This window comes from Dipodomys ordii, unplaced genomic scaffold, assembly GCF_000151885.1.
Source record: "Dipodomys ordii isolate 6190 unplaced genomic scaffold, Dord_2.0 Scaffold48, whole genome shotgun sequence".
Taxonomy (NCBI): Eukaryota; Metazoa; Chordata; class Mammalia; order Rodentia; family Heteromyidae; genus Dipodomys; species Dipodomys ordii.
In genome coordinates this window covers 15,164,988-15,191,219 of record NW_012267264.1, presented here as the reverse complement: position 1 = coordinate 15,191,219, position 26,232 = coordinate 15,164,988, and the positions used below count along the sequence as shown (strand labels likewise).

At 38.2% G+C, this 26,232-nt stretch overlaps 1 protein-coding gene across 6 annotated transcripts in view; it reads right to left on the bottom strand.

Annotated features, from left to right (window-relative positions):
• The window catches only part of Ica1 (islet cell autoantigen 1, 69kDa), a 145,332-nt gene that overhangs the window by 80,733 nt on the left and 38,367 nt on the right, over window positions 1-26,232 (bottom strand). For all 6 annotated transcript variants that reach the window (XM_013019895.1, XM_013019898.1, XM_013019894.1 and 3 more), the window contains exons 5-6: window positions 25,317-25,440; window positions 21,026-21,224 (exon numbers count right to left, since the gene is read on the bottom strand). In XM_013019895.1, coding sequence (XP_012875349.1) covers window positions 21,026-21,224; window positions 25,317-25,440 — 323 coding nt within the window. The remainder of the gene's footprint in view (window positions 1-21,025; window positions 21,225-25,316; window positions 25,441-26,232) is intronic.

Here is a 26,232-nt window from a genome sequence, read left to right as displayed (position 1 = left end):
GGCCCTCTAAAATCTACAGACAGGGGAGATGTTTCTAGCGCCCTGAGGACTCTTTCCACATTAACAGTTAATTTCTTCAAGATCTCTATCACTGGTGCTGTAAGCTAGCATGCTTACAGAACAGGAGCAGTTCCAGTTTTACTATATGGGAGTGTGGGCCAGCCTTAGACAAGGCTGGCCAAGTCACAGAAAACACTGAGTTGGGATGGATATGTAATACACAAACAGATCCCTGAGATCTATTTAGAAGATACTGTTTAAGATTAAAGTGTGTGAGAGAGAAAGGGGAAGAAAGAGAAAATGACCTGTTCATACATTCATATATACATATCAACACAAAGGAAAAGAAAGAGAAAGGAGAAAGAAAAGATATGAAAGAGGCATACCTGTTAGGGTATCTTTTCTTTAATCTCCAGTGATAAGCATATATGACTAGGGTAAATGCAGTGAGAGGCAGGAGAAAGGAGTTAGTGTAAGGGACATTTTGAAGGAAGGCTCAATAGGATAGGATGGATGATTGCATCAAGGAGAGAAAGGTAACTTATGAGTCAAGTTTTGAAACCTTAGCTGAGGGACTAGTAGCTGGGTGGGGCCATCAATAAAGACAGATGAACTGTGGAGAACAATGTGAAGTTACATGGACACCACTGGAATGTGGACTATGAAGGGACCTTGGTGTTTCCTAGACTTTCTCTTATGCCTTCGTGAGAAATCAGCATGAAAGTGGAAGACTCAATGGTCAACATTGAAAATGTACAACTAAAATTTTGAGAGCTGATTAGGGCATTTACAGAATGTGCAGATGATGAAGAGAGGATGATATAGAATATATATACATAATCTATACAGATATGAATATTATTATATAATATATACGTGCTATATATGTGTGCATGTGTACATATGTAAATATCTATACATATTACATTTCCATGTAAATATATATTTATATTTATATATTTTGTTATATATATATATAGTGCTAGCATTTTAATTCAGGAATTTATATGTTCTAAACAATTACTCTACCAATTGAGTCTTTCCTCTAGTCCAGCTTTTTTACTGGTTAACTAGAAAGAGAATCTCTCAGAGTTTTCTACCTAGGTTGGCTTCCAACTACTGTCTTCAGATCTCAGTCTCATGAGTAGCCAGAATTACAGGCATGAGCCACATGCATATAGCTTAAAGCTCTTCACTGTAGAGTTCTCTCTTACAAAAATGAGATGTACATAAATTTGGAGCTTGAAATTCAGTGGTCTGACGAAATGAAATAATAGAAAACTCGAATGGGATAGAAATAATATTAGGAAAATTTTAATCCAAAGTGAATCACAAAATATGCCCTAGATAAATTAGAGCAGGTTGAATAAAAATATTTCTTGAATACTTAACTCAGATAAAACACAATGTACCACATGTGGAGAGGGTGACACAGAGATAAGTAAGTGTTCTTAAATTCTATGAGAACCATTAGCACAGCTGAAGGAAAGAAAACTGTATTGGAACAACTATAGAATGGTATATTAGAACAAATGGCATAGTACATTAGTCAAGTAGTTGGGTTCTGGGAAGTACTGGGTTTTAAGCCAGGTTACAGAATTTAATGTCTATAATTTGACAAAGAGGACAGAAAGGGACAGAAAGACTTTTTGCGCAGGAGCAGGAGTATGTACTTACCACATGGAGGCTTGGAAGTGTGGGCATGGTTTTGTTGGGAATCACAGAGATCAGACTGAGGAGGTATAATGAGAAAGGAGCTGAAGAACACTGAACACGGGAATCCGGATTTAGTTGTCTAGAAAAAGCCATTTTAGATTCTTGAATATAATGAGTTTCATGAAAGTTATGAATGCTGGTAGAATTGTGAGTTAGCAAGTCAGGGCTCACAACTAAATGCTCAACCAGTGTACTTTCACAGTTTAGCATCTCATTCTACTTTCTTACTTTTTTTGGATATCCATTTCCTGTGCTGGCTTCTTTTGTTATTCACTAAATACATTGGATCTAGTTTTATCACGGCTCCTATTAGTGACTATAGTGTATAAAAATATGAGTAAAACCAGAAAAAAACACAAAGATTTATGTGTTCCACTTGGGGGACAGGAGAGGAATGCTTTGGAAACTTCTGTTTGTATACCATGCTGTCCATGCTTCTGACATCTCCATGGCCATTCTAGGGTACACTTCTGCCTGGGATGTGGGGAAGGCTATGCTGATGTGTTGTTGTAAAGGAAGTATGAAGAGAAAGTGGTACTGAAACTCAGAAGTTGGGCTTTCAAGTGTGCAGCAAGTACTTTGGAATCCAGGCTTTGGTAGATAACAAACAATAATAAATGATCTTAGAAATTTTCTCTCCCACTTCAGTAGGTAGGCTTAGTCAGGGCTTTTATTTTTATGGTGGTGGTCATGGCTAATGACGAAAGAAAAGGAAAAGTCTTTTCATTTCTTTCTGAGTGAGAATCATCAGTTTAAAAATTGGGCAACTCAATGTATTTTGTGATTTCTTGTTTCTTTTGTGTTTTCCCCCTATGGTTTAATCCCCTGTTGTCACTGCATTAGATTTTGGTACCCTGGGTATTGCATATATGTTTATTTGAACTAGGGAAGGGACGGGGAACAACAAAATGGTGAGACAAAGGACAAAGGGGGAACCTATGCAACAGCAATACTCACAAGAGAATATATTGGACATGATCTGTATAACTTGGGGAGGGAAAGAAGGAGAAAAATGAGGGGAGGGGTAACAAGTTAGACAAGAAATGCAATCACAACCTCACTTATGTAATGTAACCCCTCTGTACATCACCTTGACAATAAAATTTAAAAAAAATTGGGCAAGGAGACATGAGGCCCAACTCTGTCCCAGAGAAGAAAAGCACCGAAGGACAAACAAAAGGTTAAAAAAAAAGAGTCTGCCCTTCTCTTGCCTAGCAACTTACAAGGGGCTTTGCCTCTCCAGCTTGTTTCCACTCTGCATAGGATTTGCTACATCAAAGTAAAACAACAGAGTTGAAGAAGGATAAAGTTTAGTTCTCTAGTATCTCCCTGAGTTTGGGAAGTACAAAGAGGAAGAATCTAAAGGATTCTCCTATTTAAAAAAAGACACTTAGCTGAGGGTATTTCCCAGGGAGTTGTACTGGGTTAGTAGTCAAACTGAAGTTCAAGGAAATGTGAGTTGTCACACCACAGAAGCCTATACTATCTGTGTTGGCTCAAGACAAGGAAGGAAACAGATGGTACAGTAGCTTCAAGGACACCATCTCCTCTGCCCAACTCTAGAACACAGTGAGCCCAGGAACTCCTAGAGAGGAGGAAAGAGGGAATTTCTGAAAGAGCATCCAAAAAGACACAGCTGGAATCTGTGCTAATAGGAAGTCAAATTTTGAATAGATTCCACATTTAAATGGAGACCTGTTTTAATTGATAAGTCTAGAAGATCCTATAGTAAAAGCTTACAAAGAAAACACTTCAATGCAAAAGAAGCTGTATGTGCCAATAGAATCTAAATAGACAACCTTTCCTTCCTAGCCCACATTCTCACTTACATTGAGAAAGTTATTTAACCTCTCTAAACTTCAAAATCCTCTTCCATGAAGAGGAAATAACAATATTCTCCCCATGGAAAATTTTCATGAGAATATTTGTGTCCAATGCTTATAACTATAGCTAGGACATGATAAACTTTTCATAATATATTTGCTATTTTCATTAGCATTTCTACTATTAAACTGCAAAGTTCCTTTCATCCTATTTAAGGGTGGCTGCATATTTATCAAGAAATATCAAAGTTCTATATTCCTAACATTCCTCATTTATGAGTTCACAGGCTCTAATGCATTCCCACAAGCATATAAATATCATTCTGGATATAAATGAGAAATATGACATTTGGACCATTCCAGATTCTTTCCTTGATTGGCAAACATCTTCTTCAAATTGAGGTATAGAAATTACCGCAGTGATAATCCTTATGAATAATGTCAAACTATAGCAAACCACCGAATAAAATGACAGTTATTTGTAGGACATGGTAATGAATCCTGCTTTGTTTCATTTGGATCTTTTTTTGAAAAGGATTGGCTATTTATAAGTAGTGGACAAATCTCAAGAGTAAGGGAAAAAAGGTAGGGTGGGAAAGACTTATTGTGACTCAGCAGGTGTGTGTGTGTGTGTGTGTATGTGTGTACTGGTCCTGAGGCTTGTTCTATCACTTGAGCCACAGCTCTGCCTCAGGCTTTTTGAAGGTTAAAATGGAGATGGAGTTTCCTACCTGGTCTGGCTTTGAGCCATGATCCTTAGATCTCAGACTTCTGAGTAGTTAGGATTACAGGCATAAACCACTGGTGCCTGGCTTAACAGGCAATTTTAACCTGCAAATCAGAATATTTCCATGTCAACTGCTCCTGTAATGAACATGTATGAACTACTTTTCAGATTTTTTGCTGCTAAGAATTCTAGCTATTAACTAACTTTGTGTTCCTGGCTATCTTCTTCAGTTCTGAGTTGATCTACAAACACTGATAGGGTGTTATTAAGAGGAGAGATCTGGTTAGCACAGTTAATATTATGATGAAAAATGTAGAATATTTGAGTGTCTAAGCCATAGAGCTTTCTATTTTCTTGTGCCTATATAAACACCCTTGATGGGTACCAAAAGTTACAGTAATGCTCAACAGAGTATGGTTCCTAGGAGTCATAAGATTTAAGTGACTTTTTCATGTAATTCAAATTTACTCATAAAAATATAGAAGCAATCACAAATCAGATATCTGTCTTATTTAATAGTTATCGCCTTAAATGAGATGTTCTTTTTTTGGGGGGGGTCCGGTCGTGGGGTCTGAACTCTGGGCCTCAGCTCTTCAGCTCAAGTCTAGCACACTACCACTTGAGCCATAGCACCACTTCCGGCTTTTTTTTTCTGCTTATGTGGTGCTGCTGAGGAATCAAACCCAGGGTCTCATGCATGCAAGGCAAGCGCTCTACCACTGAGCCACCTTCCCAGCCCCTAAATGAGATGTTCTTATTAAATAGATAAATCCAGCTATGAGCTGGATCATTATGGTGCCCTAGAAAATATTTCTAGCCAGGGGGTTAGCTGGGAGCTTGTTAATATCTGATCTCTGGGGTTCAACCCAAGCCCTTGGATCCAAAGATTCTCCACATTCAAGCTACTTTAGAGAGGATTCTTCCACTCATCTCAGTGAATGGGTTCCATCTCCAGTTTAGCTGAGTATTTACACAGACATCTTTCACCACAAACATCCACAGGTACCTATTATATATCTCCTTTGTGTCTATTTGATGTAAGGCTTCTGTTACTTTCCTCTTTCAGCAAAAACCTTTTAGTACAGCACTAGATTTAAGACTATAGGCCAATTTGTACAGGATTCTTGGCTGACTTACCAAACATTGTGTGTCGACTTTCTATCCATGAGCCTCTTACATTCATCTTGGTTTGGGGATCCAAGCTGCAACTCTACCATTGCAGGATTCGAAAACTTGATCCTAAGGAGTCCAGGCTCTCAACCAGTCATTTCATCTCAAAGGAACATTCACCAGAACAAGGTGGAACAGAAAGGCTAAATGCTGAACCCAGAAATGTGACAGAGAGATGAGTGGACCCAAAGGCTTCTCACAAGTGCGTAATGAGCTGGTGGGGTGAGTGAAAAGAAGTTAAGTGAATGAAAAATATTCTGGAAGATATGTCTGCTATCTTAATGTAAAGCTGAGTGTTCTCCATCTCATGGAAACATTCTCTTTCACACTGACCTAGCACCACTCACAGATTCATTTGTGAGATTCTGAAGAACTTGGGACAGAGAAGGTAGAAAGAGCACTGGCATGGGAAGCTTAGTTCATAGGTGTGATTTCTCTGTGGCTCTGTGAAATGGACAAAGAATTCACACTCTTCCATGAACTGCTTTGTGACTTTGGAGTAATGAATATGGAAATGCTTTGTAAACTAGAGAGCATTTTGCAAATATTTAACCAGAAATACTCTGCATTATGTACATTTTAAAATAGCTGACACATCTATCTATAAGGCAGGATGCTAAGAAAAACCCTAAGCTGGGAAAAAATTCAAATATGATAATTATCTTACATAAAACTATCATATTATTCATTGTGGAGTTTAAATATCTGCTGTGCTTTTGTACTAGCAAAAAGATACATCTTTAGACAAAAAAATGAGCAACTCATGTTTAACATTTTCTTAAAATGTGTTATCCTTATTTTCTGGATTAAATGATACGTGAAAACATTTATCAAATCTTCATCGTATTTTCAAAAAAACTTTCCTAACATCAATTTCTTAGTGTTGACTTTACTTGCATGATATACTAGCTGAAATTACAGAATAGTGGGCAAAAAGGGAACATGATGGCGGAAAAAAAGGGACAAGTTAACTCCAGAAAGAACCCCAAGAGGTTTTGCTTCAAACCAAAAATACACTAAGGATAAGGAAGAGGGAGTCTAACTTACAAAACCTAATCATTGTCTGGCTTCAAGGCACAATTTTTAGCTGCTACTTTTTATTTTAAAATAGAAGACAGACTTAAAAAAAAAAAGCCAAGCTAGTTCTTTCGTCAGGGAATTAAAAGCAGACGGAGGCCTGGATAATAAGTACCAATAAAAGCTTTAGCTGACATTGCTTCAATTTACAAATCATGGCTTTTCTTGGCAGGATTTGGGATAAGAGGGTCAGGAAGCATTGTATGCTTAGCCTGGATGAGAAAGATATTGAAATCTCTAAAATTACAGATGCATTCAGTGTCATATTCTAAGATAATTGATTTGTGGTAGCCATGAAAAATTTTAGAGAAATCCAAGTACTCCCTGTAGTTCTTGGAAATCCTAATGGAGGGGAACTGTATCCTATGTCCCTCAGTCACATTTTATTTTAACATGTACATTTTGTTATCAGAAGTCCAATCTACAATGTATACACAAAAATACATAGTTTAGATCTTGCATGTATTTTTTTTTTTTGTCGGTTGTAGGGCTTGAACTCTGGGCCTGGGCACTGTCCCTCAGCTCAAGGCGAGTGCTCTACCACTTGAGCCACAGTGCCACAAACTGAGTGGCTGGGCTGGCTTTGAACCATGATCCTCAGATTTTTAGCCTGCTGAGTAGCTGGGATTACAGGCATGAGCTACCAGCGCCTGGCTATTTCAGTTTCTTTTTAAACTTGAATGCTAAAATATCCGATGAGACTATTAAAAATAAACTAATAAGAAGTACACTAAGGCCAAAAAGATATCATTTTGATTCATGGCAATTGATCTGGCTTCTAGAAAAATTCTAATGAGAAAAATTAGGGTTCACAGGTGCACAAATATGTTGGGCTTAATTATACCTAGAAAACCACCAATAAGAAGGAGTAGATTTAGAGAGGGGAGTTGGTTAGAACATATCAACAGCATGAGGGAGCATTAGAACTGGAAGATAAGAACAGACCAAGACATTAAAACCAGCAGAAAACCACCAAGTGAAGGACAAATGCCAGCCTGTGGGATGCTGCTCCCAAGTCAAAGACCCTAGAATGGAGGATGGGAAAGGGGGACATTCACCTTCTGGAAAGAGCTGTCTTCTTCCCATTTAAGTCTTTCTTGGAGGTTATTAGCTCTGTGATCAGGGGTCCTTCTAGGGCAACATGGAGGATGCATGGAGAAAGTTCTCTAGTTTCTCTCCTTTTTTTCCCCCTTCAGAATGAGCATAGCTCAGTGTACTTAAGTTCTCCTAGAATAGAGAAGGCTTTAACAGGAAACATTCCCAGCATCTTTTCTGATTTCAGTGGGTTTCCCTCAGGCCTTTTTTTTGATCCTTTTATCCCTAGTGACTTAATCTTCTCACATGGTTCTAGCTGCTGATGGCTTTCAAAATGACCTCACCCTCCTACCTCCTCCACCAGCTGCCCAAATGACATCACCATGGGATTCAGCTCCCATCTTTGCCCCTAGAGTCTGCCTTCTCTCTTCTATTTATTGTTATTAAAAACAAAACAAAAATCTTTCCAATCTTTGCTAGCTTAAGAGTTTTCTGTTACTCTCTTCTGCCAAATCTTATCAGTTCTTACTTCAATCTCATTAATTCTCATTATTTTTAATATAAATATTTTAATGTGTAACACATGAACATGGAACAAAATTTAGACGTCCTATTGTGAACCCTCAATCTCATTTTTATCTCAGCTCCTCTCGTCTCATTCCTTACCTGTTTTCCTAAACTGGAAGTGCTGCTGTTCCTTTATCACCTACTGCTCCCTTATTTATGGCAGGAAAAAAATATCTAATAGGACAAGATCATAAATGTAATATGTTTCACTCTTCTAGGTTCTGCTCAGCATTTGAGGCTTTTCTTCATTACTTCCACAAATGAATCTATCTGCTTCTTACCTCTGGGGTTTTCTTCCCTGTGTGTAGATATTTCCAAGGCTCTTTGCATGGACATATTTCAGCACATGAATAAATACAAGTGCTTTTTTTTTTTGCATGTGAGTACTGTCATATTCTATCTTTTGTGGCTCAGGACAGACATTATTAAAAGAAACAAAAAAAATCCTTCCATCCCACAATTAGTTTATGCAATTAATCTACCTTGAGAAATCTCCCCTATTTCAATGTCTATGGGCACCAGCAGAAATGTGGTAAGGAATCAGCATCTAAATGACAATAGTTGTCGCAGAATCACAGCAGGGAGAGAATTTTAAAAGATGGATGGACAGATAGATGAGTTGTTGGGTACAAAGAACCAATCAACTGTGAAGTGTTACCAAGTCCTAAAATCATATTTCATGTGATGGTAACAACAGAGCCTGATTAATGTATGTGGGAACTTTATTTCAAGGTTTTACCAAGAGACTCTAAGGTTTGCTTTGTAGGACTCTTCCAGTTCATGTAACATTGGCCCATTCAAGATTTTAGGGCTCCTATCTATGAGCTTCATTGACTTTGTTTAATAGTTAAATGTAGGATAATTGCTGAAGGTGAAACAAAACTTTTTCCATTTTGACAGCCTTATATTTGGAATTGTTATAGAAAGTATATGCTCGAAGAATAGTACACATATTTTCAAGCCGTTTCCTGCTTAACATTTTTCTCTTAACAAAATCATGAGTGAAGGGACAAAGTGAGGGCCACTCTGAGAGAAATGAGATGAAGGTGGATAAGATTCAGGTACATTTACATTGACCAGAAGTGCAACTGACCAGGAGACCAAAAGAATAAACAAGGAATCATCTAAGATTTTTTTTTAGGGATGTGGGGAGGGAAGGGATGGTAGGGGATAAAACAAAGGAGGAGATAACAATGATCAATAGGAAATATACTCATTACCTTACTCATGTAACTGTAACCCCTCTGTACACTATTTTTACAAAAAAAAATAAAAAGACTTTTAAAAAATCTCAGTACTATGGACACAAAATTTCCAGGTTTCTATTTAGACATTCTTTTGATGGATTAAATACTATCATATGGATAGATTTAAGAGTTAAGATGTAAAAGAATTTTGAGTTTCAGTAAATGACCAGGAGACCTGCAGAACTTCACATTTATCTCAAGGTCAATTCTGCTTGCATAAAATCTCATTTTAAAAAGTATTATTCAAACTGTTTAGTATCCTTCAGTGACTAATAGAGAAGACATTGCTTTTTCCAAAAGCAATGGCAAATTAGATATTTTCTACAGACAATTTACAAGCCCAGTTTGATGTAAAAATGATTCTCTAGATAATCATCAAATCACAATTTTGCTGTCATTGAAAATTCTCTGAAGAAGAATGGAGAAAAAAATTTTTGACTCTAATAAAGGCAACTTACAGTATGTAAAGCTACTAGATTTGGGGGATATATTATTCCTGCTTGAAATTACGTAAAACTCCACTTTCTATTTTTGTGTCTAAAATAAATCATTATTAAAAGAATAAAAATAAGAATAGGATGGATAAATTCTATAATTGAAAAAATACTAGGTCATCAATCATGGTCTTCATTTATACTGAATTTTAGGGAATGATAAAAATGAATCTAATTCTTCATGGAGAATGAGAGGATTAGCTAATATGTGAGCTGTTAACCATAAGGAAGGGGGTAATCTAGAGGAATGTCTAGCCAGATTTGAAGACAAACTAGAGAAGCAAGAGACAGTAACTACTAAATCAGTAACTACTTCAACACAGTAATTTTCCATTGACCCATATTCTAATATGACACCTTCTTCAGGAACTACGAAAGAGAGAGACAGAGAAGCCAATGGAACAGTCTGTGGTTGGGGAGGAGAAGGAGGAAGGAGTTGTCACAGGCATTAGACATCCCTCAGCCTGAAGCCAAAAGCACAAATGTTATGAACACAAGGAACTAATTCATCCACAGAAGCCTAGCTCCTGAGCCTCTGAGAAGCCCTTCTTTTGAAATGGGTCAATATATGGCAGTATTTTTACTTGAAATCTGATGGCTCCCCTAGGTAAAATCTGTATGTTCTGTACATTGCTATCAATAAAATTCTAGAAACCAGACTTGCTTATGCTACCCAATGCATGTAAGTCTCAGGAAGAAAAGACAACCTGGCAAAGGAAAACTATCTTGGATTAGATCAGCACAACTTACATAATTCACTTTTGTCCAGAGTCTACTCTGAAAGTTGACAATTAGCAAGATTTTCCTTCAAACAACTAGAGAAAAAAGTATCTGCAAAAATTTAGTATCACTTAAGAAGTTGTCCTTTTACCTCTCTGGACCTTGAAAAAAAATCAATATTTTAAGTCAATACATTAACTCTTACACTATTACAAAACATGCTTATTCTAAAACCATACCAATATTTCCTCTTCTCATAGTTTAGATAATGAAATTATGAATTTAAATGTATAGATGATTATCTTCTACCCCATTAAAATGATTCCTTGCTTGTATATCTTTGTCTCATTTTTATTCAGTGATAGGAATAAATTGGATTCAGTAATATTTATACAATGTTTGATGTTTGCTTATCATACCACTGGGGTTCAAAGAAGGGTTAAATCATGCTCTTACTTTCAAAAAAACTGTGAGACTACGTATTTAACAATTCACTCAGTTGATAAATACTCTGGAACACTTTCTGTATGACAGGCTAAAGTATATGCTGAGTGTAGGAGAAACAGTACAAAAGAGTCATAGGGTAACAGCTTTGCTTGGGAGGTCAGCAAAAACTCTCTTGGGCAATGTGGCCTGAAGTGATTGCTCAAGGGAGATGAGAGTTCCTGATGGAAAAACAGTCTGTAAAGGCGATGCCAGAATGAACTACTCGGCAGGCTGAGATATGAGTGTAGTGGTTCAAAGCCTGTCTGGGCAGGAAGTCTGTGAGACTTTTATCTCCAATTAGCCACAAAACAAACAAACAAAGTTGGATGTAGAGCAGTGCCTCAAGTAGTAGAGTATCAGACTTGAGTAAAAAAAAAAAAAAAAAAAAGCTAAGGGACAGTGCCCAGGCTCTGTGTTCAAGCTGTAGTACACAGAGACAGAGAGAGAGAGAGAGAGAGAGAGAGAGAGAGAGAGAGAGGGAGGAAACAATGGAGTGAATGGCACAGCTTTTGGTAAAGCTGGAAAATAAGAGATATACACACACGTGGTAGGGGTGGCAGGTCACAGGCAGGCAGCAGAGATATCATATGAGAGGGGTGGCTTGTGGTGGCTTGGAGAGCCACACCAACTTTGGGTTTGTCAGATGGCCAAGTTACAACCACAGAAAATTCTTACCCAAGAGCATGATATGATCAGATTCATGTTACAGAATTTAGACTAACATTACTGTGGAGGATTGGAGTCGACTACGATTTCCTCAGTTGAGGAAGATACTAGCTTAGGTTAATACTAATGAGGATGAGAGGGTGGAACCAAGAGACATTTTGGATTTAGAATCACTAGAAACTAGAAACCTCCTGAATGTGGAAAGTGACTGATGACCACAGCTGAGGATAGAGCTTCAGCTTGGGAAAGAGAACAGGAGGTGATAGAAATGTGCTTCAATTTCCTTGTTATTTTGGGGATATGTGTAAATATATTTATTTATTTTGAACAAAAATAAGTGAAAAACATTTCAGGATATAAACACACCATGAACATGTTATTGGCTTAGTTTTAAATAGTTCTCACTAAGACATCTTGTTAAAAACAGAAATAATGTAAAAGCTGTGAATGTATATCAAGCGGAAAAGGTACAAATGAAGAGATTACCATTTAATTTCTTGGCTCATCTATTTATAAATACAATATCATCTTTCTCTGGATGAAAGCTGACTACAGCAGGAAAGGGAAGTACAGTTCGGGAGCACAGAGGTGGGCTGCCTAACCCCATTGGAGCCTAGGGCCATTTCAAAGTGAAATGGACTAAGGAAAGTGAACAGCTCAAGGCAGACAGGACACCATGGAGGGAACCTTGGATTCGTTGGACTATCAGGACAACCTGACACTTCTAGACTTGTGTTAGAGAGAGCTAATCTGTGGGAGATAGGAATCCCGTGGTGACTGGACACACCTAGAAACTCTTGTCTGAAAAATTGCCAGACAACTTGGAGCCACAAACACCATTTCTACCAACCTGCATTGTAAAGGTAAGCCAAGGCTCAGATCACTCCCCCAGCCAAATCCCCACACAGGTTGTTTATTTAGTAGGTATTTTACCAGATGCTAATTTTTTCCCTCTTGGAGATTCAGGAATAAATACAGTAACTGTAAAACTAGATACCATTATCTGGGAACTTGTACTATACTGTGAACCGTACTAAGTACCTCCCCTGAATTATGCTTGATAATCCTCATTGCCACCTATAAGGGGTTCTTCTACTTGCAAGGAAGGCTTAGCAGGTCTAGTGGGCTCAGTAGCTTGCCAAGTACTATGTCCTTAGGATATGGATCTTCTGCCTTGTGGTTCCAGAGTCATAGTACTCTGAGCACCATGGGCTACTGAGTTTTTATTTATAATACTCTCAGAGACGAAAATAAAGAGGTTTAAAGATCGAAATTACCTTGTTTGGGATCACAGTCAGGTTCTTAACCCCGAGTCTTGAACATTTATTTCCTCATCTGTAGAGTAGGACTGACAACTGGGTTGCCTTCATAGAGAAGCCATCAACTGTGGACCATGAGGCCCCATAAAGGGGAGGCAGTGCTGTGAAGTAAGGCCATGCATAGACCAAGAAGCCTGCCTGGGTTCCTAGGCAGGACAACCCTTGACAGGCTGCTTCTACTCCAGGCCCAGCTCCTCATTTGCAAAATACTGATAATAACTATACCCACTCGGTCAATGATTTTATACTGGCAAATAGCATGGAAGACTCTACTAACAAAAATTTGTTAAGTAAAAAAACAACAACCAACCACTGTGACTGTTTCCATCATGTTATAATAAAGTTTTGTAGTTTTCAGCAAGTAATAGGAATGAATTCGCTTTCCCAGTTTATATTTTCACACCAGCCTAGAACATTCCTCCATTGTCTAGCCATACTTTCCATGGCACTAGCCAACTCTTCCTTTCACTGTGTATTATGACACATAGAAGGCAGTACAATGAAGGTTAAGGAAAATGAAAGAATGAGATTTGGAACTTCACTCCTATCTCCACTGGTTTCTTTACTGAGAATGTTTTGAAAGCTATGTGCATGTCTGTCCACCATGTTTACTTAGGGAAAAACTTCCCAAGGGCTTTAGCCCAATCCTAATTATATGAGTCCATTGAGTTAAAGCTTTACCTCTGTACTCTTACATTATTTTCTTCTTTTGTTTGTAAGGAATTAGTATCAAATAAAACCGCAAGTATTATCTGCACATATGCAATCTTCCAATGTATTAAGGTCCTTGCTGTAGAGCTAGACTTCTGTTTAATCTGATTTGGCCAAAGAGAATATAAATAATGAATTAGAGCCTAAACTAAGGGAGAAAGATGCTAATTAGCCACTCTCCCAATGCTATCCATTCCTATTTTCTAATATTTCTTTCAAACATGTACCAGCATCACAGGATTACTAAAGGAAGGAAGGTTCCATTGTTATCAAATGCTGTTTACAAACTGTATACATTTCTATATTTGAAAGAATTTCCTTGTTTAAAGATATGAGTATATTCGAAAAGGGAAAGGGAAGTCAAGAAGCATGCCAACTTTCTAATGCAAAGCATCTTAACTTCAACAATACAGTGGGTCTTCAAAAATTAAAAAAAATTAAATGGTGCTACCACACAATCCACTGATCTTTGGGTATCTGTCCAAATGAATTTAAAGTAGGGTTTCAGATTTGCACACTCATGTTCATAGCAGCATTTTTTCATAAAAGCTAAAATATGGAATTAAATCAAATATCCATTAAAGGAGAATCCATTAAAGGAGAGGTGGATAAAGCAAGCATGGTTTATACCTGCAATGAAAGCTCATCCAATCTTAAAAAGGAAAAGGACACCATCCCATGTCTGAACCTTGTAAACATTATACTACTTGAAGTAAACAGTTATAAGAAGGCATATATTCTATGATCCCACTTAGTTCTAAGTATTTAAAGTAGACAAAGTAGGAAGGTAGTTACTAGGGACTGGAGAGAGAATCCAAAATTTCTGTTTAATGGCATAGAGTGTGTTTTGTTGTTGCTGTTTTCACCAATCCTGGGGCTTGAACTCAGGATCTGGGCACTGTCGGTAAGCCTCTTTGTACTCAAGGGACAGTGTTCTATCACATGAGCCACAGTGCCACTTCCAGTATTTTCTGAGTAGTTTGTTGGAGGTAAGAGTCACAGGGATATTTCTGCCCCAGCTGGCTTCAACTTCACTCCTCAGATTTCAGCCTCCTGAGAAGCTGGGGTTATAGGCATGAGCCACTAGTGCCAGGCTGAGTTCTGTTTTTTTAACATGAAAAAGTTGCACACACAATGTGGATATACTCAGCACTATTTTACTGGTTAAATCACATTTTTCTATGCTTAAAATGCTAAAATTGTGTGTGGGCATGTCTATCTGTCTGTTTGTGCGTGCATGTACGTGCACATGCCAATCTTTGGGCTTGAACTCAGGGCTAGTGCTCTGCCACTTGAGACAGCTCTACTTCCAGTTTTTTGTTGGTTGAAAGGAGATAAGCATCTCATGGACTTTATTGCCTGGGCTGACTCTGACCACAATCCTCAGATCTCAGCTTTTTGAGTAGCTAGTTTTATGGGTGTGAGCCACCAGCATCCAATTATTATGTGTTTTTTAACCATGTATAAAAATTTATAAATAACTAAGTTCTTAGTATCCACATTTACTAGAGGTGACTATAGAGCAGCAGCCAGAAAAATGCTTTCTGTAAAGGAGCAGAGAGCATTTCTGGCTCTCTGGGGCTTATGGACTATTGCAATTACTCAGCTCTGCCATAGTGTTGTGAAACAGCTATGGACTGTAAGTAATGAATGGCATGGGCTGTCACTGGCTGGCCTGTAGGCCACAGGTTACTGACCCTTGCAAAAGTATTAATATTTGCATCAGAGATAAGCATTATCTGCTTGTGATGATTAAAGCCTCCTCTACCCAAGAGTTATGAGTGAAATATTCTTCTTTTTCAAGCATGTAAGATTAACAACCATGCTCATAAAAATGGGTAGACTGAGCAAGACCAGGACTTACTTGAAATAGGAAGAAAAGATTATAATGTCAAAAGTATGTTACCCTACCCCAGTGTCTATATTTCTCCACATATGAGCACCAAGATTTTAGAGCTTAATAATTTAGAGAAAACAACAATAATAATAGTAAATGTTACAGTTAGTTTATGAAAAATTTACAATAAAGTTATTAGATCTATTGAGGATGGAATACATGATCTCAGAATCATGTGCTCCATCCTTAGTATTTCCATTTCCAGTCAGATGTGGCAGGCAGCCAGCCACCAGCTCTGAAACAGTTATCTGCTTTGTGCATGCTATTCTAAATCGTCTTGGTTTAGCCCTGAATCTACTTTTTGCCGTTTACCAAGTTCAGTAGGAGAAAAATCAATAAAGACACACAAAGCCCCAAAGGCCTCATCTCATCAAATTCAGAATTGAGAGCAAGGATATAATTATTTGTTCCCTTCTGTGTTATGCCATGTGAAGATGGCAGGCTTTTCTTATGGCATTTTGGCAGCTAGATTCATCTGTGTGTGGACCACAAATAACAAGTGCCCTAGTTAAACAACCAACCCAAACCAAAAACAAACAACCAGCACACATCAAAAACCAACCAATGAATGTGAAGAGCTACAAAACAGATATGTGGAAGTATTAACTGTATAAAAGAAATTTTCACCTCACAAAAGAACTCAACTCAGTGTATGGAAGTGGAGAACTAGCAAAGCACTGGGACATTGTTCCAATGGAGAGATCCAAACTTGAAAGGTTCCTCATTCACTCAACTCAACTTGTTGGGGGAGGGGTAAGGAGCAGATCTTCCTTGGCACTGAAGCAGAGATATGTTCCAGCCAGGGAGCTGATGAACCAGGCACAAAGGCCAGCGAGACAGTCGAACGGTGACACTCCAGTATCACTTGGCGCCTTCAACTCCCATAGGACCTGCCCTCAATTGCTAAAAGAACCCGACCTTTGACAAAGACCAATGATTTCAGCAGTAATTAATGAAACTGTCAAATTAATTAACCCAAGTCTTTGTTCAGAAGGGGAAAAATCCCTCTAGTAACAATACTGCTATTTACCAGTCTTTGACCAAGCTCATATAGGCACACCTTTATAATTGGGAACAGGGACTCCACTAATTGATAGCTTTCATGAGGTTCTATGCGGCCAGCTGCCAACAATTGTTAATAAACCTGCTCTTGGTAACATATCCTTTGATGGTGTGACTAGTAGATTAACAGGTCCAAAACCTAACACTATTTGAAAATCAATACAAGCCTGTGAATAACAGCATATATCACTCATATTTCCTATAATACCTGTTAGATATCCTTTGGAATTGTGGTGTGAAACACTAGACAAATGCTGTAGGCTTTCATTAAGCCTTTTAATAAATGGCCTCATTAAAACATTGGTTCTCCTGTCCTTGTCCATGAACACTCTGACTCCTACAAATGCCCACGTATACATTTCCATACTATCTCTTTAGAGGATTCAGAACTATTTCCTTACACCTATCACAGCTTTTATCCCATTTAGAATAATTACCCGCCATCCATTTCTGACTTTCAAGAAAAACAAGACACTTAATTGACCACAGGAGGACTCTCTCAAGGGCATCGGGCTGCAAAGGCTCTGCTGGAGCTCACAACTTCAGCTGATGTAACCTGCTACGAGAAACTGACTTCTATTTTTAAATCACACCCTTTTACTCTGCCTTCAAAGGGCCCATATATCACATGTTGTAACTTCACTCATAAAATACCTTGTGGTCCCAGGGTGAATCACACTGTCAGGAGAAGCCGAAATGTGCATACCGCCATCTAGTCCTGCAGCTCATGTAAATCCACCTAGCAGTTCTTACTCTCTGTTTTTTTGAGGGGGCTATTCATGTGGCGACACTCCCCAGGAATCTTGTTCCTCACCATCATGTTGACAAGGAACAGATAGCTAGTAAGGGTCCTTTCAGAAGGCTGGAATCAATCAAGCTTCTTCCTCCCTTGGAGCTTTGAGCCCCTCCCATAGACACTTACAGCTTCTTAATGTTGATTCTGAGCCCTCTATCTTCAGCTTATGTGCTCCAAAGGGTGCCAGGAAGAAAACGGATCACTTGCTTTGTTTGGTTTCAAGTTTTTCATTCATCATTTCAGTTCTGCTCACTGTGTGCTATTTAAAAGGTTTCTTGGCATGTGAACACAGCCTTGGTTGGAGGTGAAAATACACTTGAACTTGCTATTTATTTATTTATGCGTCTTCTGCTTAATTCCAAAAATAATGAAGAACTCTGTAATTAAAGTGGTGGTCTATACAGTCTGGCAGAAGTTCGGAACAGTGTGTTTCTCTCTAGTCTACTTTTCCTTCTCCTGGCACAGTCAGGCCATGATCTGTCTGGGTCTGTTCAAAAAGCATTCCAGTGACTCTCCCAGCCTCAAGGCCTGGCTCCTTTTAATCTCTTCTTCACATTAAAATCTGAGCTGTTGAGAATACACATTTGATCACACTCCTGACCTTCTCAATATGCTTCTCTTCCCCTCTCACCCTCAGTAGATGTCCTTTCTACTCTGGCCCTGCTTCACTCTTTAGGGGTCTGGGCACCCCAGTTTCCCACACCCTTCGCTCTACCTCAGTGTCTCATACCACCTTGGGTTTATTTGCTCTGTCCCCAAGTGATCAAATAAGACATGATAGTAATGAATGGATTGGTCTATTTTATATATTCCTGTGGATGCTGCCTAGCCCATAGCTAAACTTCAATCATTTGTTCAATGAGTGATTCAATGAATGGGTCTATGATCATGAAGTAAGAGTTAGAATGTTGGTCTCTTCTAGAATAGGTGAAGTCATCCAAGTTCATAGTTCAGGGTTCATCAGTTAAAATGTGGAAGCAGGAACTGGTACTGAGGAGACGAACTCCTGCTCTTGCAATGACTCCTATAGAGCCACCAGAGCTGGGTCATGCTCCCAGATGACTCAGAAACATGTGTAGGTAATACATGCCTGAGAGATAAATAGAGACTGTTTAACAGGGGATCCCATTGTGACAAGACACTCAAGTTCATTCAGAGTTAAATCCATGTTATAAACTCCAAGTTAAAACTTCACAATTGAAAGTCCTTGCAAAGAGGTCAGCAAGCCACAAATTAATAATGCAACTGCTTACCTGCACAAAGACATATGTCAATTCCTAAAACATCATGAAGTCAGCAGCATATGGGAGGAATGCTGAGAGGTTTCAGAAAAGATGGGCCTGCCTCTCCAGACTCAGTGCTGGGAACTTTGCCATTAGACTTGTGAGCACCAACTCAGGGCCAGGCACTAGGATGGTCCTACTGTTAAGGTTCTCAAGAGAACCAACATGGCCCTTTGTCCTCATGAAGAGCACAGCCTAATCAGATACATACTTGAAGATTAACATCTTCAAAAAAAAAAAAAAAGGATTCTTTCTCTAAATTCTAAGCACATCATGCTCAGCTATTAAATTAAAACCAGCATACATGGGATTAGGAAGTAAGGCTACTTCAGCTACTTCATCATGGAAAAGGATTTTTCTTAAAACCATATTTTCCAGAATCAACCGATTGATGAGACTAAATGGTGGGAAAGGTTTCAACGTTCAAACCAAATGACGAAGGACTTGGTTTTCATTTCATCTTTACCCAGTTAGCAACATCTTCCCCTGACCCAAACAAAACTAAATAAATACAACTCTACATGAAATGCTTCTGCCTTCCAGAAAAAAAAAAATATGTGTATTTGCTTTTACTGACTGGCATGTAGGAGGTGCTCAGTAATTGTTAATTGAAGGAAAAAATCATGGGAAATATTACTAGAAAAGTTCTTTTTTGTTTGTTAGGAGAAAAGAAAATTAACTGTATATTTCCCAGGATTCTGACTTTTCATTTTTTTGTCTGACCTTTGGCTAGCAATCTAACATGGGAACCATTTTCCTCACCTATAGTACATAAACTGTATGTTATATTTGTGAGGATTAAGTGGTAAGCATCACTATGCCCTGAAGACAATGCTTTTCTTTCCTTCTTTTTTCTTTTCTTTTTTCATCTTTTCTTATACTAACTCCACCCTCACATCCTCTAAATAAAATGTTAAAGACAAAGCATGTTCCTGGAATGATTGAAAAGTCAGAAAACTTGAAAAGTAATTTGGGGCTCACCAGAATCTAGCTATCAAAACTTTAAATTTTTATTTGTTATCTTGAAGCCTTGATTCTCTAACATCAGTGAGATTTATTATATGTTGTCAAAGAGACTTTTCAGTCCTGACTTTTCAGAAAAGTCAAATGTTGCAATACATGAAAGACATCTATAATCAGAAGAGAAACTATATGCTGACCTTTCATAAGGAAGAATTTGAAATGACAGATGAAGAAAAAAATTGTCTTTTAGAGGAATTTATATCCACGCATATCTAGGCCAAGAATTGGTGGCCTATCATTCTGTTAAGCAATAGACATTCCCTCTTCTTCACCCCCACACATCTGACCTCCTCCACACTGGCAGATTTCCCATTGCTTAAATTCCATGCTGATGTATGTACCTAAAAAGAAACCTGGGAATTTCAAGCAGTATATCTAATTAGACATGGATCAGATGAAGCGAATAGGACACTTGATGCACTATTATGTCAAGCCTAATATTTGACTGATTAATTTTTCTTTTACATCCTGAAACATATCCAGTAGTAAACCAAACAAAGAACCACCAACACTGTACACAAAAATTGCTCAACGTTTTCATAAATACTCAGTGTACCACTGCCACCCAGTGGCAGGATATAGCTTCCTATGAACAGGTATACTGACACAAGAATATTTAACAAATAAAGATTATCCCTCCACTGCTCAACAGTTCTTTCTGGGAAATTTCACAGGATATCCATTTCTCTGACTACTTTTCCTTAGAGAAATTTCTGATAAGAAGTTGGTTGACAGGAGATAAAGTCAATATCACATTTGCTAATCATACAACTATCCCCTATGGCCTCAGAATGCATCATAAAACAAAGGAGCATAATTGTTTTTACTAGTTTTATATGCATTAGCAATTAGAAAAGATTTCCCTTATCGTCTGTTCTCACCTTCCAGATTCATTTGATCTACCTACATTTTTTTAGCTATGCATGAAAAGGCATTTAGAAGTGACAAGCTTACAAAAAGTGCACATTATATGAAAATCTGACTTCAATTAAAACCATTTACTAAATCCCAGTAATTTCCAGCTGTCTCTTCTGTCTTATCCTTAGAGAATTATATATCACATTAATTGGTATTCTGTCACATACAAAGACGCCAGTGATGATTAATTGCATCCTTGGTGCTTTTGAGTTATGTCTTCAACTATAGGGATTCAAATCATACCTTCCAACAGGTACCTCTTTTGGTAACCCTCATAAAACCTCCTACCTTCCTGAACTTCTCCATTTGCTTGTAGAGGTCTGGATCAAGCTCCTGAGACACATCCTTCATCCATAATAAAGCCCCTCTGTATTCTGTCCGGCACTGCTCCATCCGGTTCACTGTCAGCCAAGTATCTGAGATGGCCCGATGCCGAAAAGTCTCCACTTCTTGGTGAAATCGACACAGAGGATTTCGCAAGGCCAACCTGGACAAGAGGAGAAAACCACAATCCAGAAACTAAGCCAACTGGCAATTTGAATCCTTCATCTTTTGTTCATCTTGAACTCATGAACCTAAAACAGCATTTGAACATAGAAGATAATGCATCAAAATCCGATAACTGGCCAGGTGTGGTGGCTCAAGCCTGTAATGCCAGATACCATAGGGTAATGGAAACTGGGAGATCATAAGTTGAGTCTAGCCCAGGAAAAAATAGCTTTTGAGACTCCATCTCAAACAATGGCTGGGTGTGGTGGTGTGTGCCTGTTACTCTAGCAGTTCAGAGAAGCACAAACAGAATTACAGTCCAACTAGGCTTGGGAATAAAGCAATACCTTATTTCAAAAGTAACCAACACAAAAAGAACTGGTAGAGTAGCTGAAATGGTAGCGTGCCTGGTTAGTAAGCACAAGACCCTGTATTCAAACTCCAGTACTACCACAAAAATAAATTTTAAAAATGAAAATGTATGGAAACTCATGAGTCCACTGGGGATGATTGCCTATGTATTGATTCCTTAATGCTCTAATTTATAGGGCATTATCAGTTACTGAACTGGACCGTTTGGAAGTACCTCCATCAGGGTCACCGGTGGTGACACAAAGCCGAAGCAAAATATTCATTTGCAGCTGGAACCAATCCCATGTCAAAAGAAGGCTAGTCAAGATATGACCATTCATATGTCCACTTTGGTTACCTCTTGTTTCCTCTTACCCTGACTCCTGGCCTTTGAGGACAGCTGGCAGAGTGTATTATTACAGTTTCTCTGACATGATCACGTGGCCACTGTGAGTTTTCTTCAAAGTCCAGGGCTTCTGCTGCTGGCTTTATAGTTGTATAGAACTAAGGCATGAGCTGAATCATTTTAAAATGGTGTAGAGAGATAAGCACATTGACCCAGTATCTAATGTATGTTAGTGGTTTCAGATAGGTTAAGTAATTTAATCTTTTTTGGTGGGGAGATGGGTGCCAGTCCTGGGGCTTGAACTCAGGGCCTGTGTGCATTCTCTCTCTCCTCTCCCTCTGTCTTTCTTTCTTTCTCTCTCTCTCTTTTACACACACACACACACACACACACACACACACACATACACATACACACACGATACAAGAAATGAATGTATACTGTAAAAATGTTACATTATTATAATACTGTCTATACAAATGTGATTTATCAGGAAAAAACAAGGCATAATTAAATTTCTGATAAAATATTTATTTGGGGAGAAAAATACTGCTTTTCCATAGTTCAACGTCAAATAGCAATGTCAGATAAATTAGACTTTTAAAATAGATTCTTCTTCAAGAAGTTGCTGGGGACAGGTGCAAAAAATAAAAATAAGATGAATATTTAAATTTCCATTTAAATGCAAACTAACTTAGCTGCCTGGCACAATGGTGTCAGTGAGCCAATGTCAGCTTTTGGCTGCAATGTCTCCATGTGTGCAGCACTCTTAGATTACAAATGGTGTCGTAAACCATTAAAAAAAAAAAACCTCATTCACCGTTTCTCTACTTCTCCTCTGGTCTGTAAGTAAGTCAGTTAATCAAACGCTGCTGTGAAGGCTTGTATAATTGAAGACTTCTCAGATGTCTACTCAAGGATCCTGCTCATTTCTGGACTGCTCTTCCTTTTCCCATGGATTTGCTCAGAAAGAGTCTTGTGAATAAACTATTCTTGATTTCATGTACTATTTCAAAATTGGATAGAAACGTCTGAAGTTGCAATAATATAATCATAGACAAAAAAGGCACAAAACTGATCACCTCATTTTTACCCTTGTAACTTTCCCTAAATCAGAAAAATGAAACCCACTCACTTGTGGCATAAAATACTAAGTGGACCCAAGAAAATTCAGTAACCAAGAAAATCTCAAGCTTCAAGCTAGATTGGCTCACATGTTCATTCACGAAGTTTTCCTTAATTGAAATAATTACTAGAGCACCTAAAGGTCTATTTAAAGGATGTTTTTCCTTTAGTAGGAAAAGGTGATTAGATATATCAGATTGTGAAATTCTGTAATACAGATGCTATTCAAGATGTACTGTTTTTTTTTAAAGATGCTGGTCTTTGATTTAAAAATTAATTTGGTAAATAATCAGCATACAATCGGACTAATACAAGAATGATATGGTAGGATGATTAATAAACATATATTCTGGTATTTCTTTTTTTTATTCTGGTATTTCTTAAACCATGCTTCTTCTAAGAATTCAAGTGTATTCCCCTACTTCTTCACATTTAGGAGAACTGGCTGGGATTTTATGTGCCTGGCAAGCATCTGAGGGATAATGAAAACAAAGCCACCATACAGAAGGCTACCTTCCAAATTGCAGGGTTGGCTACAACTCATTAAATTATGGGTGAAGTATAGTTTGCTCATCTATAGTGCTGATAATTACAAACATCATTGTATTGTTTCACTGATTTAGCACTTTTTTTTTGAAACATGATGATGAGCCTGTAGCCAAGAATAGCCCTGAATTCACAATTCACCTGCCTCTGCCTCCCCAGTGTTAGGATTAAGGCACAGAGCACCACACAAGACTGTTTTCCCTTGTTTTCTTTTCTCTTACTGTTTTTGTTTGTATTGAAAAATCAGATTACATAAACGTGAGGTACAGTATTTGTACCTTGTAAAATAATTTGATATTTAATTATAAGAGTATATAACTAGATAGCCATATTATAGAATAATTAACAATATGCTCAATAAAAGAAACCTTTCTAGTACCCTGGGATTTGGCTTTGTTTTCTGTAAATGGTCAAAATTTTTATTTAAAGGCACAGATAAGTTTTTCTCACTAAAATGAGTGATAATTACGTTTTAGCATAAGAGAATTTACTCTGACAGATTTTCTAGGAATTGGTTATCCCTATAAGGTTGGAAAAGGCCATCCAGACAGAAATACCAAGAGATTGTAAAGTAGGTCATCCTTATTAGTAAAATCTTAGTAGCTTTTTAATTTAAAAAATAATATATATAAATTTTACAAGAAAAGAAATGTAAAACTTAAGTTTTCAAACAAGTACTTTCTTCGGAAAACTAGAGTAGTTGATGGTTGGAAACGATTTCATTTAATAATGTGGCTGGCACTACCACCAGGACAGTATTCAGATGTCATTAGGAAGATCCAACTTATTCTTTTTTTTCTTCCATCTTTCTTGGGCTTCCACAGAAGCACCCAAGTGTCACATGCAAATGGACTGCTTGGTCCATGAGGAGGGAAAACAAACAGGAAAAATGAATGGAAGTTAGTAAGTGAAGTTTCTGTAGCCTAAATATTTTTGGACACCACCTACAGTTTTATTTAGGTTTAGTTCTGTTGAAGACTAGTATGAGACTTTTTTTTTGCACTTGTTACTGGGAGAGGGGAAAGAACAAGTTTCTCATTTCTCAAGCACAAAGAATAATTGTGTGCAGGGGGCGCCTGCTTATTTAACATTGATCATGAAAAAGTAAGTTCAGGTTGTGTTTTAAAAGGCATGTATGTCAAAATCAATGGAGATTTTGTTGAAATGCAGATTTGGAGTCAGCAGGCCTGGGGGAGGGGGGGGGGCGGGTAGGGCCTAGATTCTGCATTTCTAAGGAGCTCTCAGGTCATGTTGTGGATGCTGCTGGCCCAGGATCTGGGCAGTGCATCCTGGCCCAGGGCATCCTGAATGACACCTCTCTGCAGTTAATTGGCCCACAGAGAGAAGCCAGGGAACCCTTTAAGCTGGTCTCATTAGGCTCTCGCTCTAATCAGCTACTGGAAGGGGACCAGACTGGTTGTTATGAGCAACTTGAAGGTCAAATATAAGCCTAAGACAGCATTTACAATGATTGGCATACATAATGCCCCTATAGACCAGAGGAAAGAAGAAAATAATTAAAAATTAACAGGGAGGAAAAAGAAAACAGCTTAACATTTTATTTAAGTCAGAGTGAAGTAGAAACCAACTAGGCACAAAGTAGGTTTTCAGCCTCAGGCAAAAAGCACTGCAAAGATTGTGAGATTCCTCTTTATGAATGAGTCCCCTACTCTCCTTCCCCCACCTCCCTACCCTCCAAGTATCCCAATGAAGGCCACACACCTTTGTTGGGAAGAAAAACACAGGGCCTTTCCTGTGGCTTGCATCATTTTTCCTGCTCTGGTTTTATCTTGGAAGCCTTGGGATCGGAGAAATTTTCCCAGTTCATTTTCTTCTTGAGACAAGACTGATGAAGAAAAGAGGGAAAAGAGCCGTGAACAATGCACATTTTTTATATTACAAAGAAACTGAGAGAGACAAATCACAAGGTCCTCTCTTCAGAGGCAAAGATGAGATGAAATTAAATCCAAGTGGCAGGCTGCAAGGTAAGTTCTCCCCCTCCACCCCTCACCCCCTGCCATTTAACTTTCATGCTGTTCTTCCATTTACAATAGGAGAGATCAAATTCACTTGAATACATCTGTCAGTGAGTTGGTGCCCTGTAATCAGAACCAGAAAATGACCTCTGTACTGAAAAGCGAGCCCATAATGTGCTGCTCTGAGCTGAAATAATGGAGTTGGGTTTGTCAAGTCTGATGGTGGGAATCTTTTGTGGCTGCCTAGAATGTGGTGCTGGCTGCCTCTATTATCCTCCCTCTCTCTGACTTTTTGATCTTTCTGAGTTACATTCTACTCAAATGTAAAGCAACTCAAATATCTCACATGTGACCTTGAGTTTTAGATGGAGGAAGGGGTGGGGATTGATGATGACTTGGTCATCAAGTTGACCACTTTGTGAGATTTTAAAACACAGAGTTGGTACACCATATCAGAATTTGTTATGCCTAATCTGGCCTTATTCTTAAAGAGAAGTGTAGATGGGACTATGGCTTAAGAAAGTGATTTCTAGAAATTAATTTGGCACTAAATAGAGGTTGTAGAATTGTGCTCTCCTACTAAACTACATCTTAAGCCCTCAGCTTTTTGAAACAAAATTCCAGTAAGTAGCTAAGGCTGACCTTGAATTTGAGATTCTCCT